General features: G+C 38.4%; 2 protein-coding genes across 2 annotated transcripts in view; one reads left to right on the top strand and one right to left on the bottom strand.

Moving 5' to 3' along the window:
* Positions 1-7,585: 7,585 nt before the first annotated feature.
* On the bottom strand, positions 7,586-8,059 carry LOC137283954 (uncharacterized). The gene has a single exon (XM_067815625.1). It carries the CDS (start codon positions 8,057-8,059, stop codon positions 7,586-7,588), a length of 474 nt encoding a protein of 157 aa, XP_067671726.1.
* A 2,413-nt stretch (positions 8,060-10,472) lies between these two features.
* LOC137285022 (serine/threonine-protein kinase SMG1-like) overlaps positions 10,473-22,058 on the top strand; it is an 89,226-nt gene continuing 77,640 nt past the window's right edge. The window contains exons 1-2 of the mRNA XM_067817188.1: positions 10,473-10,932; positions 18,233-18,369. Of these exons, the coding sequence (XP_067673289.1) occupies positions 10,572-10,932; positions 18,233-18,369 (498 nt within the window). The 5' untranslated portion in view covers positions 10,473-10,571. The remainder of the gene's footprint in view (positions 10,933-18,232; positions 18,370-22,058) is intronic.

Raw genomic sequence — 22,058 nt, forward strand, 5'->3', positions numbered from 1 at the left:
ACCACCTGAAGTTTTAAAGCTTAGTAGTTCATATTTCTTACCTTTTCTACTCTTATTGTTCAATAAAGTCTTTTCTAGTGGCGTATTTCCAGATAGCTGGAATACTGGTATGATAATCCCGTTATTTAAATCAGGGCCAAGACATAACCCGAACAACTACAGGGGCATATCTCTCTTGAACTGCTGTGGTAAGATTTGCACATCAGTTACAGGGAAACGTTTAAGAATCTGCTTAGATATCTGGCTGGACTAATCGCTGATTTCAAGCTGCGTTTCGCCCAGAGTATTCCACTGTAGACCAAATATATACTGGTACTTTACAGGCCTTATGTACTAAATACATGTATCTGTGTAAGCACAAAGGTAGATTTTATTGTGCATTTATAGATTTTAAGAAGGCCTTTGACCTCGTTGACAGAAGAAATTGTTTTATATCCTTGTAAAAATTGGATGTCATGGGAAAATCTATAATGTCTTAAGAAACATGTATTCTTCAGTAAAAGCATCGGTCAAAGTCGGTAATCATAGGACACCATCGTCCAGTACATCAGCTGGAGTTAAACAAGGTTGTATTTTAAGTCCTGTATTATTTATATTCTTTATCAATGTACTTGTGCACGAAATGTATAAAGCGTGCAATCATGATATATGTGTTAACCAGAGTATTGAAGACTTAATGTTGATGTTACTCGCAGAAGATGTTGTTTTATTTTCTTTCTCCACTGTTGGTCTGCAAAGGCAATTAGAAGTCTTATTTGAGTATTGTTCGAAATGGGGACTAAGTGTAAGCATAGACAAATAAAAAATCATTGTCTTCAGAAATGGAGGTATACTTTCCAAGAATGAAAAATGGACTTATAATAATATAAATCTTGTCGCTGTGACCTATTACAAGTACCTGGGTATTGTGTTTTCCTCAAGATCGAAACTTGTGAAACTTTGGCTACGCAAGCACGTAAACCAATGGGACCAGCATTATTATTCTTAAATAGCAACAAATATATTGATTTTCAAACTGCCTGTAAAATATTTGATTCCAAAATATCTCCTATTCTCACATGTGGGTCAGAAATCTCAGGTGTAAAATACCGCGAAGTTATAGAAAATGTACAAACAAGCTTGTTCAAAAGATTTCTAGGGGTGGGTAAATATGCTGCAAACAAATCTATTCTTGGAGACACCGGGCGAAACTGTTTATTCATAACAACACAAATAAAAGTTATAAAATATTGAATTAAGTTATTAAGAATGAATGCTTCATGTTACCCTTTACATCATTATAAAATGCTTAAATTACATGACGAACATGGTACAATTAACTGGGTTTCTCACGTTCGTGAGATGTTATTCACAAGTGGCTTTAGCTATGCATGGATTATGCAAGATGTTGGGGATGCCACTGTTTTTATATCCACATTTGAAAGACAACTTGCAAATAGAAATGTAGTTAGATCGATGTGTAAGTTTCGTATATCTCTTCATGATTTCAGGGTTAACCAACAACGTAAAGAAAGAAAGTCCGTGATAAATCCGACACAGAATCGATTTGCTTGCTCTGTGATATGAATGTTGTGCAAACGAATACCACGTTTTCTTTATCTGTGATAGATATGTTCTGCTCCGTAATGAATTCTTTTTGTCCATCAAAAAATATTGCAAAGATAGATTAACATTGCAACAAATATTCAACACACCTGATGTAAATGTACTACGTCTATAATCTATATATATGTTAAAAAATTTAGGTCAAGATCTTCTTAATACTACTTTGGTCATGTGAATATGACTGCATAACCTATAATACAATTTACTATGGGTCATGTGGCCTAAAATACAGAAAAAAAGTTGATGATGGATTTCCCACAGGGTATATGTGAAAAGTTCAGTTCTGGTGTCCCAGGGCCGTGGATATTGCTGGAATATTGGAATATTGCTAACTGAGGCCTAAAACAATAGTCAGTCAGTCTGATAACACAAAGGATAAAACTAGTAGGCCCAATAAACTTTGTATTGGACAAGGAAAACAATTATGTGGCGCCTGATACTGTGACATCGTTTTGCAATAGCGTGGATCGAAGCTCATGATGTTTATCAATGGATTGTTTCACGCCGCCACATAGCCGGAATATTGCTCCGTAATTTTAACACTTTATAAAGCATATACCCTGATGCCAGGTTACATGCCCCCCTTGTACAGAGGATCTTATACGAGAATAGTTTGGGCTTTGTGCGATAGCAGTGGATTCGATTCGAGTGACCACGTTTGTAGTAAAGGCAGGACGATACGCAGTGTGATAATCTCTTTATTATCTACACATTATTGTTAGCCGTGGCGTGTAACTGTCCACGTAGATACTGTGTTATTTGAAAGTGCCGACATCTAGGATCACGTCGCCTGTTTCAAATGTTCAAATGTTCCCTTTGAATGTTTTTCTTTGGACTTATTCCCATGGAACAGTTTATATTAAGAATATGTTTCCACAGTTTACCCTGGCAATATTTTTGTTCTGTGGAACTAAATCCATGTCGAATTCATAAGAGTTTACATATGAAATTTCTTCCTGTTTCGTTCCCATGGTTTCTTAAACCGTATAGGTGAAAAGACTTTCTCCCTTTCTCCTGTATCACACATATCACAGATATATGTGTCGTCCACCTATTCTTGCCATTATGCCAGTTTTAGGTATATTTATATATAGTATTGCGCATATGACGGGACCATTTTCTGAGCAAGTACATGACGTCAACATATGTGCAATGACTGTTCTACTTCGAGTGAACAACCTTCGCTCATATTTTACTCTTTCCTTACCTGCTACGATTCAAATGGTCTAACATTACTATGTAGCTATAGGAATCCTTCATAACTAGATCGACGCATCAACAATCCTCAATATAAATTTACAAAAATGTTTCATTAGCTTTATAAATGGCACTGGTATGATTTTACGGCTGCTTACTGAGCATAAGCACGCCCACGTCGCTGTCGGCATGTTCATATTCAGTCAGCGAACCTGACACTTGTCCATATTGAACTAAGTATTATATTAATTTATTTATGTTCTATAAATATTTTTCATGTTCAGATGTTACGACGTTGTCTTACAACCAGGGTATGTATTGTCGACTGGAGAATCCGTCTAGCCATGCGTCCGTTCATACTTCAACGTCACACCAGGCAGTCATGCTTAGTTTAGACACCATCCAAGGACGAGAGGACAATTTGAGTGGTGCACGCTTTTTGCATGATATCTAGTCATGCTCTAACGTCTGTGCAGATGTATGGTCTAAAGTTAAGTTGCAGCGGGATAACGTCATCCCTCACGTTGCACTAGTTGTAGCAGTATTATTGAGGCATTTTGCATGACGTCGCTGAGATGTCATGGTAGTCTGTCACTCCAGTTCTCTCCCATGCGAGACGGAACGCCGCCTACAACAGGACCAGAATCAGACGGTGACGCTCAATTGCCCGTGTTCAATCATCTAATGTCTATCAACGTGTTGCTGCTTCGCCTGTCTCAGTGCGAACGGTTGTCACCGTTATGATATTTTACATATCTTCAGATATTTCTGCATGAATTACATTTACCCAATATATTTCACTTCGTATCTTTTTCTCTTAATGCACATTCATTTAATTAAGTTCTGTTATTATATGGAACTAAAAGTTTCTCAAATTTAGTATCAAATGATACAGATTTTTACTCGATATTGACCTGCATATTCCAACATGAATTGAATTTCACTGACATTCCTCTGTAGTTTCTGAGAATGCACAAATTGTAGCATACTCTTTAAACAGATCATTGATGAATTTTAATGTAAAGCTTGCAAATAAATGGTTCATGTCCAATCTGGATGTTATCGTTTTCTCATATACATGTACACGTATGCTGTTTAGGTAATTCTGCACTGCTTTGTTTGCAGTTAATGTTTTATAAACCACGACTCACACTGGTTTCTCATATTAGGTATAACCATTTTTCTTAGATATTTAGTTCTCATTTCTATTGGACGTAAGTTGCATGCTAGATCTAGTTAAATTTGAAATTCTTCAAAGGCATTTAGAAGTTGGTGAGGTAATACAAGACGCTATTATGGATGACAATTTCTTTGATTCTTTTAACACGACGTTTCAAGGCTAAGGGGCAAGAATTAGCCTTGAAACGTTGTGGTAAAAGAATTAAAGAAGTTGTCGTCCATAATAGCGTCTTGTATTAGTTAAATTTGTTTGCTAAGCTTTGTATTTTGAGTAGAAGGTCTCCGTGTCCACGCCACCTTTTGAGCTTTGTTTCTGATGTGAGTGGTACCTTCTGTCCTCCATCTTCATCATGTTCATATGTTTGAGTAACACTGGTGCGTTTCATCTTAATTACTCAAAAAACATTCTTTTCGCAGATATGTAGTGATGTCCTTTTATGATTATGAAGTGTTGTGAAAAGGAAATACACAGATGGTAAAAATTTTGGAGGGCAGTAAATGTACTACATATATAGGATCTACAGTGTCATTGTTCTGTCAATTCTTTAATTTTGTTCTCTTATTACCTTGCACTGACAACATTTCAAGTTGCTGCGCCGACCCAATGAATTCGTTACCTAAAACTGACTCCTACACATACCAAGAATCGATGGCTGCGTTGAAAGAATTAGTGAGGCAGAGATTGTCAGAGAGTTTTACAAGCTCACCCTAAATGTAAATGACACAACACAAATGTCAATGAACAAACGGGTTTTTGCTAATTGAACATGTATAGTTGTTGCATAATTTGTCAGATTTGTTACATCTTGAGTTACAGGTGCATGTTGAATAGATAAAAAATATTCAAGCAAAATTTCCGAATCCCACAATACACGGACCAAAGTGAGAATGTTTGTCAATAAACTGACCTAATGATGACTCATAACGCTTCTACAAACGCTGTCGTCAACAGAATGTTTCACAAAACTCTCGTAAGCCTAAGATCTCGTAATTTTTCTCGTAGGATTTGTGGCTGGCATACTAGAACATAGCAGGTGCAAATGCTACGAGAAAAGTTACGAGATCTTAGGCTTACGAGAGTTTTGTGAAACGGGGCTCTGGACACATAGTAGAGTACTGATACGTATTTTGCCCAAATTTGATATGAACTTGCTCACTGTCCATTTTCAAAGCAAGTTTCCCCATGTTTCAATCATTTTTTGTCTATTGAAGCTGCAGAGAAGTGGTATTAGTACCGTTAAATGTCAGTGGCAGCAAATGAAGCGCTCGTACAATATCCAGTAGTCTCTAGTTATCAGGGGCCAGATTTCTTTTATGTGTATCAACAGTCACGACAGCTGCACCATTCGAGAAGTGATTTAGCAGTTTCAGGGAAGGTTGCTGTGTTTATAGACGTGCGCGAAAACATACTGTGTAACTGCATATCATATGATAGGATATAACATGCATATCCACATAACTAGAACAAGGCCCTTGCGTGTTCGCTTCGTAAATGTCTTTTTTGATATACTAGTATAGGCATACAACAAGTAATACAATATCGTGTAACAGTATATACATAGTTTTAAGTGGCCCATACATATGATTCTCACACTACATCAGATGGTAACTGTTTGTACTGAGTGGGTGAGTTGAGTTTTACGCCGCACTCAACAATATACCAGTTATATAGCGGTTGGCTGTAAATACAAGTAATCGAGTCTGGACCAGACGATCCTGTGATCAACAAAATGAGCATCCATCTGCGCATCTGGGAACCGATGACACGTGTCAACCAAGTCAGCGACCTTGATCACCCGATCCCGTTAGTCGCCTCTTACGACAAGCATTGTCGCCTTGTATGGCAAGCATGGATTGCTGCAGGCCTATTCCACCCCGGGACCTTCACGGGTCTCTGAAGGTATTAGAGATTGGGAATTCGTTTGCATTGGTGTTTCATAAGGCACTCCAAAACAAAGAAACGCATGTGAGATAAGCAGAATGTTGATTTCGTTTGAATGAAGATTTTTATGGATATCAACTTCTTTATAATGAGAACACAACGTTTCGGAGTTAATGCTTACTCCTTTATCTGGTGAATGAGAATGGGGTACAGAGCTATATTTATATGTACAGGTAAACAATAACAAAGTAACAAGTGGAATGAATTAACAAAAGCTGGAAGCCAGTATAAACAAGCACTGATAGGAAGCCGACAGTTATGATAACAATGATGGAAGCCAATGGTAATGTCATAGACTAAATCATTTCAATAAGTTTCCTTAAAACTTCATTTATTCAAACAATCTATTTGTTTCAATATAAGTCCAAAGTGCACCGAAATTCTATCCCATTAGTCTATGTAATGTATTCGGCAAACATTCGGTGTATCCCCTCTTATCATAAAACCCCCTCCGGGCAGGACCCTTAATTCTCAAACGCTATCAATACATGTCTTCCCCCCCCCCCCCCCCCCCCCCCCCCCACCCCACGTCGGCGAATCTTGCGTATGTACATGTGCATGGGCCAGGGACCTTGCACAATGTGGCGTAATGGCCCTGTGTATACAAACCTGACTGATATGGTCAGTCGAGAGACCATCCAGCGAGACCAACCAGCAAGACCAACCATGGAGACTAGATCATCGACAGAAGTGGACGGATTGTGCGTCTAGTCGGGGTGTCGGCCAAGACCGTCGCCCCACCTACGACTATGTCGACGATAAAGAATCGCCGTCGGACTTCTGAATGTGTGACAGAGCGGGTCTCCACATCGGGATCATTGGCCACTCAGTCCCGATGTGCGTTCTGTGTATACCATTTCGACCATCATTCAACCAAACAATAATAAAATATGGCTGCTGCTGTCTTCATCTCTAACACCGACTCATGTCCTCCCTGTTTCTTGTCCACCATCCTAAACTACCACCCGAGAGCGACCACTACGGACGCTCTTGGACAGTAAGATTATGTTTACATAACACAGATGTACATGACTGGGGATTAAGGATGGAAGCCAATGGTGACGACATACACATGACTGGATGAGGGTTAAGGATGATGTACATGATAGGGAAGATCTTAAGGATGTACACGGGTAGATTGGCTATATATTGTGTAAACGCCAATGAATTCCATAGATGGGATGTACACAGACAGATGGGATTAATTTATCAACAAGTCACAGGTACTTGGTAGGTATACTCCTTGGTTGATTGCTGGTTTCTGTCTCCGGATCTCGATAGCCTCTTGTAGTTTCCTTTGGCGCCAGTTGTTGTTGTTGGTAGATAGTATCCTAGTGTCCTTCCATCGAATTGAATGTCCAGGATTCTTGAGAATGTGTTCTGAGATGGCCGATTTCGGGTCGAGTTTGCTGACGGAGGTCTGGTGTTCCTTCGTTCTGGTGTTGATTGCTCTCAACGTTTCTCCAATGTATAGGTCGCCACAGTTGCACGGGATCTGGTAGATGCATCCTCTCGGGTTAGGGTGTTCACAGCTGGCCCCTTTACCGTTGGCTTTTAGGTACGTCTTGATGGTCTTGCCGCAGGAGAAGGTGACATCGATGCCGGCTTTGGTCTTGATGAGGCGTGATATCTGATGACTGATGGGGCCATGGTAGGGTATGGTTACTCTGATGGGGGATGGAGTAGGCTTGAGGCGGTTTCTCGGTCCTTGAGGGTCTTGTTGATGGTGGCTGTGATGAGTTGGGCATGGTAACCGTTGAGTGTAGTGAATGTCTTTCCGGGGTGGTCCAGTTCCCTATTTAGGGCATCAGGGTGGCAGAGGCCTTTAGCACGTCTGGTAAGGCTGGCGATGATAGCTTGCTTGATATGAGGATGGTGGCAGGAGTTGTAGTGGATGTACTGGTCGGTGTGCGTCGGCTTGCGGTATACTGAGTTTCTGAGTCCATCATCTGTGGTGTGGAGGGATACATCAAGGAAAGGCAGGTCATGGTTGGTCACAGTCTCCATGGTGAACTTGATTCCTTGAAGTTGATCGTTGTCACTGGCGATAGTGGTGAAGGTTTCGTCTACTTTGCGGTAAAAACAGAGGGGCTGGAATGGAGCTGTGGAGAGGGCTGCTTCCTCGAAGTAGGTCATGATGATTTCTGTAATGAGAGGAGAAAGAGGTGAGCCCATGGGGAGACCGTGGATCTGCTTGTATATCTTACCATTAAATGTGAAGTAGGGGGTGTCAAAGCAGCTGCGGGCGAGGTTGATGATGCTGTCTATGGTGAGGTGGGTGTCCAAGTCATCTATCCTGTTGGCTAACTTGCTGCGAAGGATGTCGAGGGCTTCTTCTAGTGGGATGTTGGTGAAGAGGTCCACGACGTCGTAGCTGACCATGGTGCCTGTCAGGTTGGATTCTTTCAGGATGAAGAGTCGCTGATGTAGGACTGACGAAGGTGATGTCATCCACCTGGCGGAGGCTATGTCATCCACCTGACGAAGGTGAAGTCATTCACGTGGCGAAGACGATATCTTCCACCCGACGAAGGTGATATCATCCACTTGACGAAGGTGAAGTCATCCACTTGACGAAGGTGAAGTCATCCACTTGACGAAGGTGGGCGAAAGTAGTGTCATCCACCAGACGAAGGTGATGTCATTCACGTGGCGAAGACGATATCTTCCACCTGACGAAGGTGATATCATCCACCTGACGAAGGTGAAGTCATCCACCTGACGAAGGTGAAGTCATCCACTTGACGAAGGTGAAGTCATCCACCTGACGAAGGTGAAGTCATCCATTTGAAGAAAGGTGCAAGAACTATCCCAGAAACGTTGTGAATCAAGAAGTTGCTTTATCACAACACCAACTTCTAAATGCCTTTTAAGAATTCCTTGAACCGGTTGATGTAATGGCAGACACAACCACATTCTTGTGTGAGGACAATCAATCTTGTCCTTATGTCTACAGACTATGTGAGTATCATCATGTTAAGTATCATCATTAAGTTGACAATAATCAGTTCACAATTTGTTCAAGACATGTTTGTATCATCTCGGATGTAGTAGTCAAATTTGTCATCTGGTATCAATTGATGCAGCCAAGACATCAGTACAGTGATTGGTACTCTCGAGGTTGGACTATGGGAACAGTTTACCTCTAGGCGTAAAGAATCACTGAGAGGACTTCCAAAAGTCCAAAATGTAGTGACAAGAATTGTTACACGTGCCCCAAAGTACTCTCATAATACCCCGATACTGAAGTCATTACTCTGGCTTCCATTTGAGATGAAGATAGTGTTTAAGGTACTCTGCATCACATTCAAGAGTCTACACGACAGAATATCTAAGTGAACTGCTAACCACAGGGGCGTGTATCACTTAGAAACAGTGCAGAAAAGACGCATAGATGTGGAGTAAGGTATTGTATCCTATTGTGTATCGGTGGCTCATTCTGGGTGGATATGATAAACTGCACGTGTTATATGTGTGACACTTTAATCAAACACACTCATTAAAAAGAGTGAAAAGGTGAAAAAAACCTGTATACTGGATATTACACATGATAAATCTGAAAAAGTCACAAAAGAGAGTTTTTGTGGCGTTATCACATGAAGTGCATTTACTGAAGCGGGCGTAAAATAGACATATCTCTTTGATTCCAACAAACTCACAAAACTGTTTTCAGCAGTACTGGTTTTCTGTCAGTTCTCATCCCAGTCCACGCAATGGTCAGCAGAGTGAGCCACTAATGTCATTCGAACAGTCTGCAGTCAGCGTTTTGGTGTGTCGTGCTGCTGACATGTCAAACAGAAAATAGAACTCTTTCGACATTTCAAGTTATTTGTTCACTTACAAACTGAAATAGAAACAAATAGTTCTTAAAGTCCAGACATTAGGGTAGAATGTAAACCTTTTTTCAAAAACGAATTTTGGAAGGAATCCATATAAAAAGATATCATTGATATGCAGACTGTCACACTAGATATCATTTGTACGTTTTGTGTTGAGCGTGAAGATGTCGTTTTCTCAGATGCCATGCCGGAGTTGTGCAGCAAAGCTTTGAAGTATGCCCAATTCTCACTTTGGGCCTTTTGACTTTTCGGCTATATATATATAGCATATGAACCGAATTTTCAATAAGTTGTTATTTTGACATGTATTTCCTGAAGCTGAAAAGTCTGTAACTATTCGGGTACACCAGCAGGACTACATACCGACATATGGTCGCGTGACTTTAAACAGGGATAATCTACAACTTAATATATATAGTCTCCCTGATTAAATATAAAGCTGGAGATATTTACTGGGAATGATCGAAAGCCAGTAACTATTTATATCCTACTTGACATTGCTATGCATATGCCATGCATTATCTGGCAAAGTCAGGTGCATGATAAAGTATCATTTCCTTTCTGTTTCATGTCCACGGTTAACCGTATGTCGGTTGTCGGTTTGGAAAACACAGGTTGTCAGCTCTTTAACTGGCGTTCAGCTATTTTTAGAACTGAGGAATCCCCGCTTCATTTTGACCAATGACAAGCCTTGGATAAGTGTGTGCGTTACAGCTGTCAAGACGTAATGGCGGATTGTAGGTTGTAACTTCAACTGACCGAGGAGTAAAACTTCAGACATTATGATAGTTTGAGCGACAATACATGTAATGAGTGACAAGTCTGGTGGAGTTAAGCAAAAATTACAAGAAAATTTGGATAAAAACAATGACAAGTCATCGAATGGGTCGGGTGAAAATTCACGATCCAACTTGAGCGAAAGTGGAAGTCCTGAAAAGGTGTCGACTGCCTCGAAATATGACCCTAAAGCTCGTTCATTTGAGAGGAAGAGCTCCCCAAGACCTCCGTCAAAGGGTAGAGGTATTTACAAGAATGGGGGACCTAAGCCTAGGAGGGAGGAGGAAAGAAATTTTAGTTCTAATGCCAAGGGCTTCCGCAGATACGACACCAAGTCGGGTGCTCCACCGCCACCCCAAACGACTACATCACTGTCGGAGAAAAAGACAATAGGTTTGTTCATTAACATTATAACTCCTGTGTTCTATTTATCTCGGATTGTAATACGTGTGCAAAGGAACAAATGCCAAACATGCAAATTAGAATCAATAGTTTCGTAACGAATGTATCTTGTTTCGTGATACTGATAACATCCACAGAATCAGGAAAGTTTTGCTTTCGTTTTGTATATTTTGGGTTTCATAGCTGACACAAACTTGATAAAGCTGTGATATTTTGTGACACAGTAGTGACAGTACACACAGTCTACACGGTACTAGCTATTCTAATAATATGCCAGTAGTTCAACCAGGTAAACAGTATACCTTGGTAGGAACAACGTTTAGCTGGCTGAACTAATAAGCCAGAAGTTTGTAGGTACCAAGAGTCACTACTTTGATCTGTGATACAGTACACTTTCTGCACTTTCACCCATTCTGCATTTTAATCCCAAACATATACAAATCACAGTGATGTGCCACAGCAGCCGCAGAACTGATCCTTTGTGAATTACGTCTGTCTTAAGCCTCGGAAAGAAAATACCTTGAAAAGTGTTTTATAACTGCTGTTTTCAGCATAGGGCATTTGGTACTAATGGTGGCATAGAGCGGTTAACACAGTGATTGAATGAAAGAATTGCTGTTTCGTTTCAAATTCCTGGCTGTCAGGATGTGCAGTTTGCTGACATTTGTGATGGAAGCTAAACTGAAAACACCTAAGCTCACAATGTCACACAAGTTCTGGTATGTTCATGCAAGTGTCCTTTTGCTTAACTATCAAAGATTAGGGAGAAATAAGAAAATACATGTTTTTACAACATGATGTCCAGCAGCTAGTTTATGCAACTACTCATTATGAAGTCTTGGTGCACCATCAAATTTGAAAGCACTTAAAGCCATGATATAATGTAAATCCGAATTGTTCACAGGTCATGAGGGTACATCAACCTGTGGGCCCCGAGGAACCAGTGAACAACATATGTATCTTACTGAACTCCTCAATGTTCATATTGAATTGTTTGAAACATGGTTACAAAACTTTCTGCAGCCTTCACTAGAGTTTGCAGACGATAAGATAAAGAAAGTTAGTCATGTCCCTTTGATCAATTTGCATTTGCAAAGCATTGGTAATATCCGTACATCATACATGATTCAGTGTTATTCGAGATAAAGTGTTTCTACCATTAAGTACCAAATATGTTAGACATTCCAAGCAGGGTACATGGAAAATGTTACTTTGCTTGTAACCAGGGTACACACTGACATGGAATATAATAGACAAGCGCTCAGCCAATCAGAAAACAACATTCAGACTATCCATCGCTGCTCTCTTGTATTGTATGGATTTACCACAGGCTGGGAAAGCAATAATCTTGTAACAGTAATTTGTATCTTCTAAACATAGCAGATTTAGTTGACAATTCATTGCAATGAGACATGATAATGTTTCAAATGATCATCTCACTGCTGAGTGTGGTGTAAAGCAATGAACACACATTACCCCTAGGTCTTTGAATGTAATATTCAAAGTTCAAGTAAAGGTTCGTGTTTGAAATGAGGAGAATAAATGCAAGGAATAACATAAGAAATGAATTTTTTCAAGTTTATTGCAATGAACAGAGAAAATGCCCTTGACAGTTTTCAGGCCACTGTAACATCGACACGATATCATGCTTTGGGGTAAGGAAACCTAGTTTCACTACAGATTTCACTCATAGGTTTATCAGAGCTGAAACAAGGATGCACAAGGATGCACAAGGATGAGACAATTCTTAAAATCATAGATCCCAGTTCAGTGCCATGATTTTACATTTGTAAATACCATATTACAGTAAAACATGAAAGGAGCATGCATATAAGTTTATGTACATATAGTTTGATGATATCAAGCCCAAGGAAGCATGACTAATTAAAGAGAGCAAGGCTTAGTGATGCAGTGTGATGCACAAAGCTTAGAGGTACTCAGTGTGTTCAAATATCAGTTCTGTATGTGTTACCTTTGATCATACTTAGATTTGAAGTTATTTTGTATGTTCTTGTTCTTAAAACCATTGTTTTTTAATTTCCATCTTTATTCCCACTCTACAATGTATTTATTACAATGATATGCATATATTCACTCATACACACACATATATACATACATAAACATATGTTCTTAAAGACATGAATATGAAGTTACACTGGTGCATGTTTATACAGATAAACCGGTCCATGCCCTTTGTCTTGATATTACAAGGAATATTGTTAAATTTGGTGTTATTTTGTATGTATATAACTTTTATAAGGCACTGAATATGTTACATGTTGAGACACAATGATTTTAGTGTATCACTAAAATTGACAAATACGGCTATAACTTGTTTTACTTTCACTTGTTTCACAATTGACTTGTACCATGTTATCAGTGCCTAATTATTATCTTGGTTCACTAATTTTTAAACTGTGAATCAAAGGTCAAGAATTACACAAAAACGAACACATTTTTGTGAAGGCATTATGCCTTTGAATGATAGCAGCAAGTCAAATAGTCCATGCTTTACTGACTATTAGTTGAATTTTGTTAATAGAAGAATAGAGATTTGCCATTTCATGGATTAATTTTGAAAAAAAACCCCAGAACATTCAATGTTTTTTCTGAAAGCTAAGCAGAAGTATCTATCGTTGCATGATAAGCAATTTAAACAAGTTACATCACACTCAGCCTGACTATTACTCAAGATGTAGTTTGTTGTTTGTAGATGAATAGGTTTGACTGGACGATGATCAACTTATCATTTTGTGTACTTTTTTTCTTGTTCGACGCCACACAGGACTATATTCTAGCTATCTAATGGTTGATAGTAAATACTCGTGTATGGACCAGACAATCCAGTGACTGATACAGTGAACAACTAGAGATTTTTTCCCACTGACACATAGTCAAGTCACAAGGTGTGCCAGCTGTCCAGGCTTTTACTGTTACAACCATCATAGGTTTGCTAGGGCCACATTCTAACATGTCTAAGATCCCTAGGGATTGTGGTTGTGTATGTATGGTAATTCAGTTCATTTGTCCAATTGATGCATGATAGATGGTACTGCCACCAGCATCTCCCACAGCACAAAATAGCTGTTCTGAATTTGGAATGTGCAAAGTGGAAGAGCTTTCACATTTGTCCAAGTGTATGAATACTGGTCCACAAAGTGTGTGAAATTTCAGTTTGGTTGTTGTGTATTGCATGCTTCTATATATTCTATTGTAGTTGCAAGGCTGCATGTTGCAGTAGCCATGAACTGTGAGAAATTTACCATAGTCACATACTGGATTGTTATGTGAGCATATTTTTCCGGCTAACTGATTGATGAAGAGTTGGTCTCGTTACTGTTGACAGAAAAGCGTATTCACTTCAACCCAGGTCCAACCAAAAGTCATGTTTATTTGAGTTACTATGACATCAAACTATGACGTCATTCTATTGTTTACGTGTCACAGTATTGTTGCAATAATGTTATTGGTTTCTAGTGGAAATAAAATTACCTTTCTTTACTAAATGGAAATGTTTCAGTTTTTAGAAACTTTTTTTCAGTAATTACAAAATAAAACAGTATTAGTATTACTTTTCGCAGGTCCATAAAAACAGGTATTGACCTCATCACCAGTTTATGATTGTATATGTTTTGCCATTTTCAGAATGTAGATGGGCCACTAATCTTGTATCAATAGTAAACATCAAAATTTTAATGTGCCATGTTTATTCTAATGTGCAAAATGACCCCTACCCCTGCCTTACTCAATCTATGCAGTTGGGAAAGAATATTCCTGACATGTTGTACATGTTGTATGGGCAGAACATCAGCATGGTCAGTTAAAATGGCCCGGAACTTTTCGCCATATTGATGTGTGTCCATTGTTGTGCAACTGTCAGTGTGCAGTTCCTGTTTGTTATCATGGTTATACTTATAGTACATCCTCCTACTGTAGCAAGGGAAAGGACACAAATACCTTCCGACAATACGTGTCAGCCTTGTCAGTGAGTCTCACCACCGTATGCCTCAATAGTCAGATGTAATATTATTGGTACTTTGTTGAACACTCTCAAGTGAAATGCATCCTTTTACTATGTATGTTGTTGATAAAATTACAAACTGAAAATAACTATTCTTCACATTAAATCTTGTGATCGCAATTATTTTTTACTATTGACTAACTCAACATTACCGTGATTATCAATTGGGTAACTTGAGTAGCGTTAATGTCACACATTATGGACAATATTTTGGCCTATATGATATATACTGGGGCATATGCACTTACTTTAGCTTCTTGTTGATGCAATAAAACACTTATGAAATTTGATGATACAGGAAAAAATGCATATTTTCATGATTTCATATTTCTAAAAAGTTTAGCCTCCCAGATATGTATGATGCACCTTGTCATTTATGGCAGTGTCTGTGAACCCAGTTATGAATCCATGTGATCAATATTGCTTCTATTTTTCTGGGTCACATATGTTTTCATATCAGTCCATGTCTGTGACAAAGTATTCAACTCAATGGTTAATAATTATTAAAGTAATACATACATATGCTTATAGGCATGAATTGGTTAATCTGATGTCAGTATCCCTGCAGAAATGTTGTCATCCCTGCTCCAGTGTGATCATCATTAACAAGTAAACCCGTCGCCACGTTTCCCAACAGGTGTCCCTGTCTCTGAGTTCCTATTGGTTGTGTATACAAAGTATATATGTATTATAAATGAACAGATGTGTGTGTTCCCGCATTGCTATCTGTCAGCAAGGTTGTAACCACTGCAGTGTACTGTATTGTTGTTGATAGTTGCCTCTGTGTGTCACACAAGCACTTGTTGATTGCATGTACATTTCAATGTGGACTGAATGTACACACATGCATGTCAGTATCACATTAGGACAGGTACAGCAGTCACTACACTGCACCCTTCACTGATACAGGTTTAACTGGACAATGCAATGCAGGGAAATTTGTAACTGGGACTGTTTGTGGCTGTGATATGGATGTGGGTCGTGTAGCATATGGCTGAAGTATAACTTGACCTGACAGTGGACTGTTTACCATGGGGTCTTGTATGTTGTGCTGGCAATTGCATGGCCAATGATATGGCCCAGATATGGAGTTCTGTCAACATTATGTTACCGAAATTGACATGATTGACATTGATGGGCTGGAGCAGGGATTTGAGGAGCTTCAATGTGATTCCTGGAGTACTGAGCATGTTGACAGTCTCTGCCAAGAGTTTTACCCTACTTTCCATGGTAGTGTACTTTCTAAATACTTTTATGTTACTTTGTTAGTCATGTTAATATTCTGGCATACAAATGTCAAATTAACACCATTAAATATGAATTATCTTTTTGATTTAGAGAATCAATAAACTGGAAGTATTTCAAATGTACAGCCAAACTACATAGATGGCAGTCATATTTTCTGAACAGCTGTAGTTCGAGTTGTTGTTATTATGTGTGGATATCAGGGGACTATTTGCCAGTGCTTTGTTTCAGGAAACATACTGTTGCCATGGTTAGCACTGCAGATATAACACACAGAAACTTGTATATATGTTGTAATGACATATGTCTGGATTACACAAACTGGCTCTCAGGTTTTTGTGGTGTAATGAAAGTGTATTTTTGAATGTGTTGAATGCATAGCTATGCTACATTGCTAGAATGTTGGCGGAACAGAAAGGAATGTACCCTCCAAACATTTAAGGATTCATCTGTAAATCATTTGACCAGTGAAGGCCTGGGGTAGAATAGATCTTCATAAACCCATGCTTGCCATGAAAGGTGACTATGCTTGTTGTAAGAGGCGACTAACAAGATCATGTGGTCAGGCTTTCTGACTTGGTTGACACGTGTCATTGGTCACCAATTGTACAGATTGATGCTCATGCTGTTGATCACAGTAGTAGTACTCACTGTAAATCATTCTCCCCAATGTCTGTAAGTAGTGCAGATTAAACATTCTTTTTGTCTACAGAACAGGGCTTTCTTTCACTGAGCAATAAGGTGATCGTAAGTCACTAAGGTAACCTTATTGGAGTGTTAAAGAATGGGCGTTAAAGTTAACCTTAGTTAAGTTTACTTTGTGAAAGGAGCCCCTGATCAGTATCTTATTGAGCATTCAGTGTTGAAAAATAAACTGAATTGATGTCAGTGGTATTTTGTGCTGTCATGTGTCAATCTTGGGTTTTGACATGGAGACTTTGACTGGCTCAATGTTTATATTTATGTTTCAAACCAGATATTTGTATGACATCTTGAAAACACCTCAAGTCATGCTAGCTATGTTGAGAATTTTAGTGTGACCACAGCAGCATGTTTGGGGATTTGTCTAGTTAAGAACCTTTTGTGCTTAATTTTTGTAAATTTATCATTAGTATATTGCTTCAGAATATGATTACCTGACATTTGGTGACCAAGAGGAGTGCAGACAATTTGTTTCGTTTCTGTACATTAAATTAAAAACCTGTTCATCGGTAAAATTATCAGTCTAAGTAAACTTATCCCCAGTACGTTTCGTTACACTCCACTACTGAGTCTAACAAACCCTTATGGAAGGTTGCGTCAGGTAACCTTTGAGATTGACCAATCAGAACACGGCTTACTAAATCGCGAAAAGTGGACATTCGCACAGAACTTTTGAACTTTTTATCTCGAAAAGGTTCTTACCCGAATGATTCCGAATGCCATTTAGCGTACGCTTGCTTCCAGATGATGCACACGGTGTACATACAACGGTGACTAAACAGTCGCTGAAAATAGTGTTTTTTGCAATATTCAGGGGTGTCATCTTGCGGAAGTATTAGCTAATGGTAGCAAAGTGTATATACTGCAGGTCAAATAATTGTGTTATATGCAGATTTTTGTTTGTGGAGAGTTCTGTGTCAGTGACCTGAATATTTTGAAAGTCCCTCTGATCCCTAAATCATGTAAATAATAACTGTTGTCTGATTGGTTAAATCTATTTAACAGTCTCACGTTTGTTTGGACAGTCATTGGTCGCTCAAAGTCTACCAGACGTGACCTTCTACTAGGTTTTGTAAAACTCAGTGGTGGAGTGTAACGAAATACACTGAGACTAAGTCTACTTAGATGGTAAAATTATTGAAGTAAAATTTCAAATGCAGTGTAGTGAAACTTCCCAGACTCTGTCTATTAATGTGGTTAGGAGGCATTAGGAAACACATGGTTTTGGAATCATGGCTGCTGGTCATAAATTAGTTAGTAATGCACAGTTGCACAAAGGCTTATCCCTTATTACATACTTACAATTCTTTCTGATTTCAGAGCCAGGAAAGACATTCACTGATGAGTCTCGATTGTCCAAGGTGATGCGGCGTTTGCTACGAGATGCAGATCGTGACCGAAGACTCACAGCAGCCAAACAGCTGAAAGACTATCTACACACTGTAGAAGGCGGGAAGGTAGGCTTACAAATTACATGACACCACTACCATGTGAAGACAATCTACTCACTGTAGAAGATGGGAAGGTAGGTTTACATGACACTACTACCATGTGAAGACTGTACTGAGGAGTGAATGTAGGTTTACAAGACACTACTACTTTGTAGGGACATAATCAGGGTGGGTTTAGTATTTGAACCCACATATTTGGTTTGAAAATGACATACTTGAAACAGGCAAGTATCTACACAGCAAAGTGTTGTTTATTACACAGCAAACACAAGACTTAGTGGCCCATTCATCTTTGTAATGAACAAGGTGAATGCTTGACTTTATATTTTATTCATCATACTGATGATGGTGAAAATACACATCTGATATTGATAAATAAATAAATCAATGGTTTGTTGAATGATCTGTTCCAAGAATCAATGTGGCCAATGAGCTGGGGAACATGAGATATGCACACCATGGATGCAACCACTTTGATGTATGGTGCACATTACAGTCCATTGTGGAGGGATAGGGCCTCACATTTGGGTCAGGGTTATTCTATGTTTTCTTGAAGAAGTTGACTCGTGGCTCCCAGTCACTGTCACTGCACTGCCTTCATGGAGTAGCATTCGATTCCCCACATGGGTACAATGTGTGATGCCCATTTCTGGTGTCCCCTGCCCTTTTCTTGCCGGAATATTGCTAAAAGCAGTGTAAAAGTGTACTCGCTTGCTCGCTCACATGTAGCATGTGAACAATTATGTAGGATGTAGAAAGCATGTCAAGAAATTAAAAGATAATTTGTAAAATGTGTAATGGAACCATCCCAGAAAATGAAAAATCCTGCTCTGTGAATAAATATTACCAGTCAACGCAATATCTCATGAACTGTTGCACCCAATGTCTTCAAATTTGTTGACAACCTACATTGGGAGAATGCGCAGATTCTCAATTTTGTCAGTCATTTTTGTTGACCTTGACCTTATTTTCAAGGTCATCCCGACTCTTTCACCACTCTTGTGAACCCCCTGGATGCCATAGTGACATATACAGTAGAATACTTTCATAACGGACATAATGAACTGATGGCTGTAGCGAACTGTTTTAAAAGTACCAAATATACTACTGTATGCTATCATATAAAAAAGTCATAAATAACAAATTCTCTATAACGAACTTACCAGCTATACCGAACTGATTTGCAATCCCTGTGAGTGCCTGGAAACAGTAATTAACGGTGTGAATGAAACTGAGTGAACTCAATCAGTGTAACTGGCAATTGGCGGTGCTCACTTTGAAATCAGTATATGGCAAACCCGGGAGTCCAAGTTACCAGCAATTGACGGTTTGATTAACCAACTGAGCAAACTCACGCATGGAGTCTGCCAAGCATGGACAAAGCAAAATAACTGACTTTGCAGTGAAACATGTGATTGTCGTATAAATGAATGAATGCATGAATAAATTGAGTACATCGTAGCTGTATCGTACCGTATACATTGTAGTGTGTTTTGTTCTTTCGATGGATTTTCGTGAATAATGAACTATGGATATAACAAACTAATATCAGTGGTCCCTTGGAGTTCATTATAAAGATATTTTACTGTATGTCCTTCCTCTTCAATCTTCACTTAGAAGTCCAATGAAATTCTGAATATATCACACACTTACATATACTTCACAGTTTTGAATTCTGCGGAAAATGTCCTGTTTCTTGATGCCATCCACAATTATCTCGGACAAAGCTAAAGTGCTGAAAATTACCTTTCAAAATAGGCTTCATCGTAAATGTCGCCATTTTTCACACTGCACAAAATCACGATTCACAGCATTATTAGCTGTATGTTTTAAAATGTGAAAATCGGATAAATACTGGGAGCATTGAATTTTTAAAATAGCATATTAATGATCACTGATGTCAAGTTTTTGTGTAACCAGTAAAGATAATTCTGAAACGTCGCCAACGAACCCCAAATTATTCTGGAACGTCGCCCATGAACCCAGAATTGGTTGGGATGTTTTTGAAAATACCCTCACATGAACGCAGGGGTACGCTTTCTGCCATAATGTTTACAAAATCAGGTTTCGAGAAAGTCGGTTTTGAGACACCTATTATATCACATATATTTCATAGTCAGCTGCGACAAATCCATCATTGAATTCCCCATACATCAAATCAAATTACAAATGGTTTTGTCACCAATACCAACTGTCTAGATAAAACGAATGAAAGATACTGGGTATGAGAACAAATGCTGTGCTTGAAAGACTGCGCTTGTTTGAAATAGAAACAAAAAGTCTGATGTTACACTGCATATCATTTCTGGAAATTTTCTGACATCCAGCCTAATAATCATTGCTTGCATTGCCTCAATACGTTTTGAATATTCAGAGGAAGTGTATCGTAGCAAGAAATAGCAAATTAAAAATAGATACAAAACGTTCCTATGATAATTTAAACTTTATGTGCAGAGCGATGCCATGACTGAACAAAAGTAAACACAATGCCACTATCAAGTATCATTCCGATTGCACTTTCAGTATCATGATGCATATTTTGCTTTTTCAGATATTTTTCACAAAACTAATGTCAGTATCTACATATATCCTTGTTAACATCATATCATATGTGGATATAGGGTATGCATTTTAATTCTTTGAAAGCTTTTGATTGTCTGAATAATATTTATGTGGGAAATTGGCTCGTTAAGATTACTATCCCACATTTTAAGCCTCTCGACAAGCATAAGAAGATCACGACAGGCGTAAGATCACACGTAGCCATTACTGCAACATGGGCTTTAGTTCCTGTGATGTACAAAATTCAATACGCTTGGACTAATATTGCAGTTTCATTTGAACAGGTTAATAAACAATGATTTAATTCAACCTTATAAGTAAAACTGAAAATATTAATGAAAATGATTTATATGTTTTATGAAATGTATAGGCACACATATTTATATAGGCACATGTATTCACAGGAATTGTCTTGTTCAGTTTGTTGAATTTGTTTGTGTCATTTTTATAGGCAAAAAAATTATGAAAATTGACTGACCAGGTGCAAGTTTGTCAAAAACGTTTTATGATTCATTATCATTGTTTTCGATAATACAATCTATTCAAATTCAGTTAAAACATATTGTGATGGCAGGATATCTAACTCAAGCAATATTTATATGAAAATTGTATAAAAATATATAAACCAGGTCATGTCTAATTTGGACAAACCTTAGGTCACTATTCAAATAGTTCCATACTTATAAAAGCGATTTCTTTGTGCCTTTCATTGTGTACTTATGAAGAGAAATAATTACGCAATCATAAGAAGAAAAGTTTATATCCTAAATGAATATTCAATGAATATTCAGTTGTTGTGGAATATTTTTCTTTTACGCTAAATTGATGCCAGACAGGTGCTCACAAAATAAGGTACGTAGGAAGACCGTCTAGTTGTTGATCTATTCAGGACACTGTTTCAGTGATAAAAGCATTTATTTTATGTTTTGTCTAAAGAGTGTTGAATTCTGACACACAAGCTGAGACCTTTTACACAGTCAGTGGAAATCAGGTGAGATATATACTAATCAGCAAATCAGTGTTGTCTTTTTCTGATGTCACAAAAAGCACAAAACACTGCCATGATGTGAGCTAAAGTGTTGTATTAATTTCAATACATTTGAAGATACAGCTCTTTATCCATTAAGAATTAT

This window comes from Haliotis asinina, chromosome 5, assembly GCF_037392515.1.
Source record: "Haliotis asinina isolate JCU_RB_2024 chromosome 5, JCU_Hal_asi_v2, whole genome shotgun sequence".
NCBI classification, from domain to species: domain Eukaryota; kingdom Metazoa; phylum Mollusca; class Gastropoda; order Lepetellida; family Haliotidae; genus Haliotis; species Haliotis asinina.

What these genes read in the sequence shown, in the direction of transcription:
- LOC137283954 (XM_067815625.1), bottom strand. Translation starts at nt 8,059, where the DNA reads ATGACCTACTTCGAGGAAGCAGCCCTCTCCACAGCTCCATTCCAGCCC.